Source organism: Jaculus jaculus, chromosome 14, assembly GCF_020740685.1.
Source record: "Jaculus jaculus isolate mJacJac1 chromosome 14, mJacJac1.mat.Y.cur, whole genome shotgun sequence".
In the NCBI taxonomy this organism is placed as follows: domain Eukaryota; kingdom Metazoa; phylum Chordata; class Mammalia; order Rodentia; family Dipodidae; genus Jaculus; species Jaculus jaculus.
Genome location: NC_059115.1, coordinates 82,132,639 through 82,144,760, shown reverse-complemented (window position 1 = coordinate 82,144,760; position 12,122 = coordinate 82,132,639). Strand labels below are relative to the sequence as shown.

The 12,122-nt window shown below is 42.2% G+C and overlaps 1 protein-coding gene across 3 annotated transcripts in view; it reads left to right on the top strand.

Moving 5' to 3' along the window:
* The window catches only part of Zfyve16 (zinc finger FYVE-type containing 16), a 52,377-nt gene that overhangs the window by 17,110 nt on the left and 23,145 nt on the right, over positions 1 to 12,122 (top strand). For 2 of the 3 annotated variants that reach the window (XM_045133720.1, XM_004651651.2), the window contains 4 exons: positions 1,410 to 1,506; positions 4,639 to 4,800; positions 7,828 to 7,970; positions 10,580 to 10,952. In XM_045133720.1, the coding sequence (XP_044989655.1) occupies positions 1,410 to 1,506; positions 4,639 to 4,800; positions 7,828 to 7,970; positions 10,580 to 10,952 (775 nt within the window). Of the gene's footprint in view, positions 1 to 1,409; positions 1,518 to 4,638; positions 4,801 to 7,827; positions 7,971 to 10,579; positions 10,953 to 12,122 lie in introns of those variants that run through there. The other variant, XM_045133721.1, reaches the window with a different exon arrangement.

Below are 12,122 nucleotides of genomic sequence, written 5' to 3'. Positions count from 1 at the left end.
AATAGTTGGATGATAAGGAGATTACCTATAAATGTTAAGGAAATTGTTATACATGTCTTTAAAATATTTTTTAATTTATTTGTAAGCAGAGAGAGAGAATGAGAATGGGCGCACCAAGGCCCCTAGCCACTACCAATGAACTCCAGATGAATGCGCCATTGTGCATCTGGCTTACGTAGGTCATGGGGAATCAAACCCAGGTCGTTAGGCTAACTGCTCAGCTTTCTCTCCAGTCCCCTTCTTACTTTTCATTTAATCTTTTTTAGCAGTATGTTTTCATCTTTTTTGTTGTTTTTTTTGTTGTTTGTTTGTTTTTTGAGGTAGGGTCTCACTCTGGCCTAGGCTGACCTGGAATTCACTATATAGTCTCAGGGTGGCCTCAAACTCATAGTGATCCTCCTACTTCTGCCTCCCGAGTGCTGGAATTTAAAGGTGTGCGCCACAACGCCCGGCTGTTTCGATCATTTTGCTAATAATTTGTAGCAGGATAGTATTCTACTTGTAAAGGTTAAGTAAAGAACTATAGGAAGTTTTGTACTTCTGTAGTGCTGTGGATTGGATCCCAGGGCTTTGTAGATACTAGATAAGCTCTTGACCTGAGTAATGTACCCAGCCCTGTGTAAGGGACTTTTAAAATGATAGGTATCTATTAATGTTTTCATTGGCTTCCAATTCACATGATGGTTTTGAAGAAATTCTTATCAGAGATAAGATTATAAAGCGTGAAAACCTTATTGCATTGGAGTTTTCTAATGAGACAAATCCGACTGAGTACAGTGTGTGTGTGTGTGTGTGTGTGTGTGTGTGTGTGTGTGTGTGTGTGTGTCAAAGGTCTGTGAGCCTCAGAGAGGTGGTGGTCAGTGTGGATAACAAATTCTGCAGTCCCAGTCCACTGTGTAGGCCTGCTGGCTCCCTGGAGAGTCACTGGTGGGAATCGGCATTGAAAGGCTAAAGAAGCTGGAGCCTGATGTGTGTGCCGGAGGGAAGCACCAGTAGATACTCATTCCAGAAGAGTGCAGCTTGCACACCCTGGCTTTCTCCTTTTCACTGTTACTCCTGCCAGGCCCCAGCCTGTTGGCTGGTACTGTTCCCGTCCAGGGCATTCCTTCCCCTCACGAGGTCCCACATGCGCATGTCTGCTCGGACTGGAAGCACCTGCACATGCGTGCCCAGAGGTGCACTTTAGGAGAGCAAGGCCTTTCAGGCCCGCCAGGTTGACAGTCATTAGCTGTCACACTCGTTGAAGTTAAAAAAGATCATTAAAGAATTCTTACTATTATGGTGATTATAAAAATGAATCATATAAGTAAGTTGGATTTTGGTTAAATAGCTCTTAGTGCTCCCTTCCCCATTCCTGTAGTGTGAATATATTGGAGACAAAAACAAATACAGTATTTTACTCTTTATAGGTGTTTTGTGGTGTCTGTTGTAATAGGAAATGTAAACTTCAGTACCTAGAAAAGGAGGCAAGAGTATGTATAATCTGCTATGAGACTGTTAATAAAGGTGAGTATTAACCTGACATGTTTTCTCCCAGCAATTGAATATATATCAAAACAATTGGATTGTGACAAAGATAAATTTTTATTTTCTTAAGGCAGGGACCTAGTGTTGACTTATCTGGCTTAGGTGGGACATCCCAAGGCTTGGTTTCTCTTCTTTTTGTTCCACTCTTACAATTAATGCCACCAATCTGGAGAGGAAGCGTTCAGTTTCTGGAGTGGCAGTTCATTAACTTTTAACAGGTACCAAGTCCTTAAATGCTGCATTTCATATGCGTATTGTTTTGTCATCGTCCTCATCCTCACCATCTTAAACATTTATAAAATACCTGTCCTTTGGTCCTCAATGTTACATACTAATGGTAAGCGGCAAGATCATAGCTCTCACCTTTTAGAGCGGCCTGAGATGAGAATGACAGACGTGCATACGGTTCTGCGGACTCACAGGCCTGCCAGCTGTTGGCGCATTGTCTCGGCTCCCTTCTTGGTCGTAGAGTGTTACTGCGCGTGCTTCCCATCTCTCTCCGGCTCTCTGGTGGGTTTCCCTGCTCAACTGTGGTCTTGGTAGTCTTTGAGTTCCTGCAGGATTTTATTTATTTATTTGAGAGAGACAGACACAGAAAGAAAGACAGATAGAGGGAGAGGGAGAGAATGGGCGCGCCAGGGCTTCCAGCCTCTGCAAACGAACTCCAGACGCGTGCGCCCCCTTGTGCATCTGGCTAACGTGGGACCTGGGGAACCGAGCCTCGAACCGGGGTCCTTAGGCTTCACAGGCAAGCACTTAACCACTAAGCCATCTCTCCAGCCCTCCTGCAGGTTTTGTGTGCGTGTGTTATAGCTGTGTTTTCATCCCTAAATACACGTTTGTTCTTTTGCATAGATCTTGCATTTTCAAAGATTTGTTGACCACTTAGTTCCCAGCAAAAATTACTTGGGCCTTTTTGGACCAGGGCTGTGCACTAGCTCAGGCACTGCTTCCCATTAGTCAGGAGTATAAATACCTGATAATAATTTGTTTTTCTCTTTTGAATGAAGATTAATTTTTTCAGCAATTCTCCAAAAATCTCTGATGTGAGTCTAGTAGCCTGAGGTAAGCTGTTCTACTCCCTGCTGTTGACCTGTGCTCTGGAAGATAATTGAATATAAGTCACATTTTATGTTACTACAATTATTTATGAAGTGGCCAGGTGCTTATAGCTATTTCCTTCTACATTGCTTCAGTGTCTAGAAGACAGCTGCTACTGCTGTTAGCTAAGTCATCTGCTAGAAACTAAATTTTAGGACAAGCTCTTACATTATAATATAAATAGAGCAACTTTTCCCCCACTTAAAAAATAAAACATTTGGGAAGGTTCAATGCATTATATCAGTTGAGGGGTCAGATTTTGGTTTGAGGACGAAAACATACTATGATTATAAGGCCAAAAGAGAGGGAGACACAAACATTCAAGAGACTGAACAGGGCATGAAGGTTAAACTTGGCCTGTCAAAGAATGTAATGTGGAGGGAAGGAAGTGTACTCAGGAGAGAGTGCTTGCCTAGCACATGCAAGGCCCTGGATTTAATATCCCCACTCCACCACCTACACACACGAAAAAATGTTGTGCAATAAGTTCATTTTCGTTACCTGTTTTATTTTGTTTTGATATCTTACATACTTTCATGGTGCTATTAGGCATTAATTTATGCATTAGAAGAAAACATGAGTAAAAGTTACGTTAACATCAACTACAGAGATGAAAAGGATAGAAATGATCATTTAAGTAAGAAGTGATTCAAGGGTTGTGAGACACAGCAAAGGAAGGAATAGAGGAAAAAGATGGCTTGAGTAGAAACGAGGTTGAGGCTGTGCTGAGTGAGGTTGCATGTGAATGGCAGGTAGCTTCGGAGCGGGGTTACCGAGTAACTCGGAATGTAAGCTGTGGTTTCAGTTGGCTCCTGGAAGCGGCTTCCTAGGAGTGCTGTGGTTCAGTGGCACTTCGGAAGGTGTCTTAGCAGTAGCAGCACTTAGGTAGATTGCCCTGGAGAGGTTCTGAAGGGAGTTGTCAGCTGTTCTGGGCTTGATGAAAAGGTGGTTCAGCGGCACGCAGGCACAGCGTGTGCCCTGGGGCTGTGTCAGCACAGCCCGCGTCCTGCTCTGCCGCGGTCTACCAATCGGGCCGACGCGGGTGGTACACGGAGGATATCGGCGGTGATCGTCCTGCAAACTGAAATGTAACGTGTAAGAGGAGTGGGTAGTACCAGGTTAGCGGAAAGCAGTAATTTTTATAAGGTGTTAATAATAAGCCTTTATGATAGCGTGACATATGAATGAAGCCTTGAAGGAAATATGAGTACCTATGGAAAGAGTATTTTAGACAAAGTCATAAGAGCAAAGACACATAGCTTGAGGAGTGCTTGCTGACTTGCAGAACAAGGAAGCCTGGGCGGCTGGTCCTAGTGAGTGACTGAGATCCTACTGAAAGACGTGGGCAAGCAGGTAATTGGAAAGGTGGGGAAGGTAGGCTATAAATACTGCAGGGCCTTCTGAGTCATTTAACAACTTTGTTTTACTCCAGCCAGAAGCCATTGAAGGAATTCAAGGAAGGACTGGGGGCTGGGAAGATGGCTCAGCTGTTAAAAGTTCTTGCCTGCAAAGTTTAACCGCCCAGATTGAACTCCCAAGCCATCCATGTAAAGCCACATGCAACAAGCATTGGCATTTGTTTGCAGTAGTAAGAGGCTTTGGTGCAGACACGTATACACACACCAGCAAATAAACAATTTTTAAAAATGTTTTAAACAAAGGATAGATGAGATAATCATATATGTCTTTAAAAAAACCCTTTTCATACATGTCTTAAAGAATGACTCAAACTATGTTGGAAATAGATCCTAAGGGCTACGAAATTAAGATTGCTTTCTGGGGTAAATGTCCAATGCAGTACTGACGTAACTCACGGGCAGCTGACCAGAGTGGAGTGCTACAGGCAAAGGAAGGGCCAGTGCTTGTCACTCCGGCAACCTCTGCCAAGTGCCATTTCTTTTTCTTGATTGGTTGTTTATTTTTTTTCTGTGAAAATTAGATATTTATCATGATTTACTTTGAAGCTCAAAAGCACCTTGAGTTTTTAATGCTATTCTTTCCCCTCTGTAGCTCAGGCATTCGAAAGGATGATGAGTCCCACTGGCTCTAGCGTTAAGCCTCATCGCTCTCACGAGAGCGCCACCGTCCAGCCGCTTCAGGAGCCCCAAACGCCCAGTGTTACTTCACCTACAGCTCTACCAACCTCAGCACTTAAGCAACCAAACATTGAAGGTAACAAGAAGCCAATGCTGTGTTTCAGACTAAACATAAATTATTTGCCTGGCATGGTGGCACACGCCTTTAATCCCAGCACTTGGGAGGCAGAGGTGGGAGGATTGCCGCGGGTTCGAGGCCACCCTGAGACTACGTAGTGAATTCCAGGTCAGCCTGAGGTACAGTGAGACCCTACCTTCAAAAGGAAAGAAGTCATCTGAAAAAGAGGAAAATGGATCATGTGCAGTCAAGAGGCCATTTCTTTCACTTAAGGAGTGAAATATAAATATACACATACATATAAATTATGTAACTCAAGATACATAGAAAGATGAATGTATATAACTGTATATTATAACCAAAGATGAATGAATTTGTGTCTAAAAATTACATTCTCTGGGGGCTGGCTTAGTGATTAAGGTGCTTGCCTGCGAAGCCTAAGGACCCAGGTTTGATTCCCCAGGACCCACATAGGCTAGATGCACAAGGCCATGCATGCACACAAGGTGGCTCATGCATCTGGAGTTGAATTTTAGTGGCTAGAAGTCCTGGTGTGCAAATTTTCTTTCTTGCTCTCTCTTTCTCATAAAAAATAATAAAACTTATATGTTCTTTAAGTTTTTAAATATTTTATTTATTTATTTATTTGAGAGATGAGGAGAAGCAGATAGACTGGGTGTGCCAGGGACTGTAGCCACTACTGATGAACTCCAGACTAATGCGCCACCCTGTGCATCTGACTTTAAGTTGATAATGAGGTATTGAACCTGGATTCTTAGGCTTTGCAGGCAAGTGCCTTAACTGCTAAGCCATCTCTCCAGCCCCAAAATTACATATTCTTATATTGGGAACCTAAATTACTACCAAGATACTACAAATGTAGGAAAAATGTCTTGCATAAAATGTCTCCTAGGGCTGGAGAGATGGCTTAGTGGTTAAGCGCTTGCCTGTAAAACCTAAGGGCCCCAGTTCAAGGCTCAATTCCCCAGGACCCACATTAGCCAGATGCACAAGGGGCGCACACGTCTGGAGTTCATTTGCAGCAGCTGGAGGCTCTGGCACATCCATTCTCTCTCTCTATCTGCCTCTTTTTCTCTGTCTGTCACTCTCAAATAAGTAATTAAAAAATAAACAAAAAAAAGCCTCTTAATACCACAAGCGTATATGCATAATTCCCATTTTCTTAATGTGATCTCTGTTTTGTTCTAGAAAGTAGACATAAAACCTTTTGTACATAAGTTTTAAAAACAATGGTTTTTAAGGCAGTGTCTCATTCTAGCCCAGCTGACCTGGAAGTCACTCTGAGCCCAGGCTGGCTGTATCGTCCTCCACCTCAACCTCCGAAGTGACGGAATTAGAGATGAGAGTGCTTTGTTGTTGTTGTTGTTGTTTTGTGTGTGTTTTTGTTTTTGTGAGGTAGTGACTTTCTTTATCCCAGACTGACACTATGTAGTCTCAGGCTGTCATTGAACTCATGGTGACCCTTCTACCTCTGCCTCTCTGCCTCCTAAGCTCTGGAATGAAAGGCATGTGCCACTATACCCAGCTCCCCTTTTGTATCTTCATATTATTCTAAAATCATCTGGCATTGATTGTCATACCACCTGATTTGGATACTTTCTAACAAAGTGAACAATGTTGATGCTTAACTATAGTTCATTCCTTGATATTTGAGGGTAAATAGTAATAAGTATTCATAAAGTGTGCTCTGCATTGTAAGAATTAAAATATTACTCTTGCCAGGTGTATACTCTGGAGAGGTAGGAGGATTGCCATGAGTTTGAGGACACCCTGAGACTACACAGTGAATGCCAGGACAGCCTGGGCTACAGCGAGACCCTACCTCCAAAAACAAAAAAAGAAAAAAAGTTACTCTTTGCTTGTTAAGTGAAAGAAATGGCCTCCTGAATGCGCATGATCCATTTTCCTTTTTCAGACTTCTTTCTTTTTCTGTTGTTTGTATGTTTTTCGTTGCTTATCTGTTTATGCTTGGATCTCTAATATGCATCCCTCTTCTGTAGTCCTTAAATTTTATCTAGTTACTACTTGTGGTTTGGATCTGAAATGTCCCTGCAAAGGCACATTTTTGGAGGCTTGGTCACAAATACATTTTTCAGAGGTGGGGACTTTGGGGAACTGGTTGGATCATGAGGTTAATCCATTGATGGATCTGAAATCCAATGGCATCATTAGAAGGTGGGGGACATCAAGAACTGAGGCCTACCTGGAGAATGGAAGTCACAGGAGGGGAGATGGGAAGGATGTATCTTGTCCCTGGTCTCCCTGGGTCTTTCTTTGCTTTCTCGCCACCATGAGGTGGGCAGCTTTGCTCTTTCACATCTTTCCAGCTGCCATAGTGTGCCCCCTTGTCACAGGCCTATGGCATTGGGGCCAAGCAACCTTGGGCTAGAACCATTAGTCGCATCTTTTTCCTTGCTGGGTGTGGTGGCGCACGCCTTTAATCCCAGCACTCAGGAGGTAGAAGTAGGAGGATTGCCATGAGTTCAAGACTACCCTGAGACTACATAGTGAATTGCAGGGTCCTGGGCTAGAACCAAAGCCTACCTTGAAAAACCATAAATAAATAAACCTCTCTTTTACACCATTTTCTCAGATGCTTTGTTAGTAATAGAAAGTTGATTTAACACAGGACTTCACATTCATTAGCTTGGCCTCAATAATAAGCTCCATGTTTTCCCTCATTGTCCGTAAGGTGTGATTTCTGTACATTCGTTTTCAGAGTGTGACTCCCATAGCCACAACTGGCCTAATATGCTCCCTTTTATAAATTAGACAGAAGTGGGCTGTGCTTAGATACTTGAGTCATGAAAAGCCATTAAAAAATTATTTATTTTAGAGAGATAGAAAGAGGGAGAGAGGGAGACAGAGACAGAGAATGGGCACGCCAGGGCCTTCAGCCACCTGTAAATGAACTCCAGAATATGAGGCTTGCAAATGGATAGCAGAAAGCTTCTGAAAATATTAACTGTCCCACTTGGTATTGCACCTATTACTAAAATGATATATCTTTTCAACTGATTTCAGGACTCTGCTCCAAAGAACAAAAGAGAGTATGGTTTGCAGATGGCATATTACCTAATGGTGAAGTTGCAGACACAGCAAAATTATCATCTGGAAGTAAAAGATGTCCTGAAGACTTTAGTCCTGTTTTGCCTGATGTTCCCATGGTAAGAAATCTAGATAACTAACATTAAGTAAAATTGTATTATGCATAAAATTCCCCTTGTGATGATTAGAGTGCTTGTCTTTTGACTGCTTCTATAATGAGAAGTGCACATTCATACCTGGTTTCATTCACTTTCTTTACTACACTTTGCAGATACTGTAGTATTTATAAATTTAAGATTGTGACAACTTCATAGAACAGGTCTATCAGCCTCAATTTCTAAAAGCTCAAATATTCACATTTTAGCAATATATACTTTTCTTTCGATATAATTTATTGCACACTTCATAGACTACATTGTATTATAAACCTAGTTTCTGTATGTACCAGGAAACCAAAAACTTAAGTGACTTGTGTAGGAGCCACAGTCTGAAACTGGACCTGCAGTATCTCTGAGGTATGCCTGCAGTGAAGCAGTGAGTACGTGTGAGGTTGTGTCTGCCTGCAGTGAAGCAGTGAGTACGTGTGAGGTTGTGTCTGCCTGCAGTGAAGCAGTGAGTACATGTGAGGTTGTGTCTGCCTGCAGTGAAGCACTGAGTATGTGTGAAGTTCTGTCTGTCTGCAGGGAAGCAGTGAGTACGTGTGAGGTTGTGTCTGTCTGCAGTGAAGCAGTGAGTACGTGTGAGGTTGTGTCTGTCTGCAGGGAAGCAGTGAGTACGTGTGAGGTTGTGTCTGCCTGCAGTGAAGCAGTGAGTACGTGTGAGGTTGTGTCTGTCTGCAGTGAAGCACTGAGTACGTGTGAGGTTCTGTCTGTCTGCAGGGAAGCAGTGAGTACATGTGAGGTTGTCTGTCTGCAGTGAAGCACTGAGTATGTGTGAGGTTCTGTCTGTCTGCAGGGAAGCAGTGAGTACATGTGAGGTTGTGTCTGCCTGCAGGGAAGCAGTGAGTATGTGTTTATATAATATGATAATAAAATGATAGAGAAAGTTTAAAAATCTTATTTGAAAAATAACAAACTTATTACATTAGTAGAAATAATATTTTTATGAAAAAGCATATTAAAAACTAAAGCAGTTTAGTTTAGACAGGATTTTTTTTCAAATTTTCTTAATATCTGACTAAATAGAAGGTGATTATCACATCTGCTTTCACATACAATGTATTTGTGATATGTTCTGTTAGTTATATGAAGAAAGTTCCAGGGCCCCACTGACTCTGAAAAGGACCTTGGGTACTTCAGGGGTTCCTGTGCCACTTTGAGAACCATTGTAAAGAAATAAAACTGAGAATTAATCTTCTAATTTAGAATAATACAGCTTTAATAATTTTCAGACATTTAGGAAAGTATTTGATGGTGATATATTTGCTTGCATTTGTATGACTGTGCTAGGTTTAAATAGAAGACAGGTAATAGTGTTTGTAAGTAGTTTCTTTTTTAAAAATTTTTGACAATTTCCTATGTGTATGTAACGTATTTTGTAATCTTCCCATAATCGCCCTCTGCTATCTCACTCCTACCGAACCACTTCGTCTTCCCAACTCATCTCATTCCTGTTTTGTTTGCTTGCTTTTTGCCGTCCCGGGGTTGAGCTCATTGGGTTAGACTGCTGTGACCTGCATGAGCATGCCGCTTATCTCCTGGGCCGTGGACAGTTTACCAATGGCCACACCCCTGAAGAATATGACCCCCCCCAGTAGCCATTAGCTGCTGGTAGCGATTGCTGGGGTCATGAGCACCTCCCCCTCTTTGAAGTGTTGACCAGCTCAGTCTTGCCCAGTAAGGTGAAAGTTCTCAAGGTAGATTTTACAAGTAGGCATAACTACTGAAGGCATATTCCTTAGCTCATACCCATTCTCTGAATCAGTATTTCCACAAAACGAAAGTTGTAAACAGGCCAGTACGATCACTTGAGTTCGTGAGTTGTTCCCAAGTCTTACTTACTCTGGACAGTAAAGATGAAAGGGACTTCATTGCAGCTGATTTTGTATAGTCTTTCTCTGGGTGGTGGCTGTTGTAGGATGTGTCTGCCACTCTGCTTTCTGAGCCCCACTCCTTTTCCTTTCCCTCCCCAACTCTCACTCTTCCAGGGCTTTCTCTGTGTTATCAGTAGGGGAAAGCTTGAGTTGAACTAAGTTGTTGACTACATAATATTTCACTCGATCCTCAACTAATCTTTGCTTCATTTTGACAGTCTGTAATATTAATACCTACCTAAGCCTTCAGTAAAACTAAACTTTATGTTCTTTAATGCTTTATAGCACAGAAATTAAAGGAGTGAAATGGTTTCTGTTTAGGAGCTTGTTTTGCCTTTCATCTGTTTACTTCTCACTCGTGTGTGTGTGTGTGTGTGTGTGTGTGTGTGTGTGTACGTGGAGGCCATCTTCAGGCACCATTCACCTTTTTTTGAGACAGAATCTCTTGTTAGCCTTGAACTCGCCAGTTACGCTGCAGTGGCTGGCCAGTGAGCTCTAGGGACCTGCCCGTGTCCCCTACCCAGCGCCGGGCTTACAGGCGCGGCTGGCGCACTGGGTTTTGGGCGTGAGTCCGGAGGACCGGATGCAGACCATCCTGCTGCTCCGTTCCTTGTGTTTGCGAACATCCATGTTACTAAGAGATCACCGTTGAACAGAGAATAGGAGCTGATTCAGTGCTGCGTTCTTGTTTTACAGATTGTAGCTACAGTGGATAATACCCACTCTACTACAGTGGAAAAACTAAACAGTGAAACAGGAGATCCTGCAAGAAATGAGATAATTCTGAGTTCTCACATTTCGTCTGTGGAAAAACTGCCTGTAAACACAGGAAACGAGGGGCTACCTACTTACGGTTCTTTTATACTAGATGATGATGTTTTTGCAGAAACTGAAGAGTCGCCTAGTCCTACTGGTGTCCCAGTTAGCAGCAACTTACCTGTTGCTGGTATTTCAGATTACAGGTTATTATGTGGCATCAGCAAGTGCGTCTGCAGTAAGATTAGTCTGATACCGGAGGATGACAGCAACTTGCCTCCAGTACTCATGGCATCGGGAGAAGTGGGATCAGGTGTGGTATCAATTATTTACACTTTCAAAAGAATATACACATGAATTTTTCTGCAGTGTATGAAATGCATTTTTTAAAACTTAGACAATTTTGTTATATGTACCAGAGCTGATAACTTTAGTTTTCAAAAAAGCCTTCCACAAAACAAATCCAAAATTATTTGAATGTTTGTGATTTATTATCACATCTGGGTCCTTAATTTAGCTTGGGCAAAGTCTAATACAATAGGGAAACTCATGGACTTTTTGAAATGTTTCTGTAATTTTAGGGCTTTGGGTTTTTTTCTTTTAAAAAAATTATTATTTATTTAAGATAGAGAGAGAGGCAGACATATATAAAGAATGAGCACACCAGGGCTTCCAGCCACTGCAAACAAGCTCCAGCTGCCTGTGCCATATTGTGCATCTGCTTTACATGGGAACCTGGGTCCTTTGATTTTGCAGGCAAGCGCCTGAGCTGCTAAGCCGTTTCTCCAGCCTTGGTTTGGTTTGAACTGCCTGGTTCCCAAAGAAAGAGCATTAAACTGGACAATAAAAATGAGGAGTTCCAGTTCATCACCTGTTTGCTTCATGTAAACTTGAAGCGTGTAATCTCTATAGGCACCCCCTCTGTAAGAGAAACATGATCTCTAAGGTCCTCCTCAGGCCAGGGATGCTGTGACTGGTTCTCCCCACCCCCCAGAGCAGCTTCTGGAGTGTATGCTCCTTACCCCAGGGCATTGTGCTGCGTCCTGAGACAGAAGCTGCTGTCTGTAGATCCATTTCATGAACTCATCTGTAGTGACAAGCACGGGGAGCTCTGTTCGTTCAGTGCCATAGGTCTTTTCTTATTGTCAAGTTTTGTTTGTTGCTACCTGTTACTGATAGCAGGATGTAGCAACAAGCAGCATATGTACTTAGACTTACACTGTTTCCATGGACATGTAAATTTCAGAAATTAGTGGACTGACAGGCAAATTGGAATTCACTTTTGACAGAAGTGTTTGTTTCAAAACTTTGAAGTTGCTAAAGTTTTCTAAAGTGCTCTTAATGTATTTGTATATATATTACAAATGTGTCGGCTTTGTATATATTACAATAATTAATGGATGGAAAGGAAATAATTGAGTGTATAACATTTGTACAGTGAGGTGATTGATTTTATGAAATGTTTCCTCTTTTTTTTTTTTTT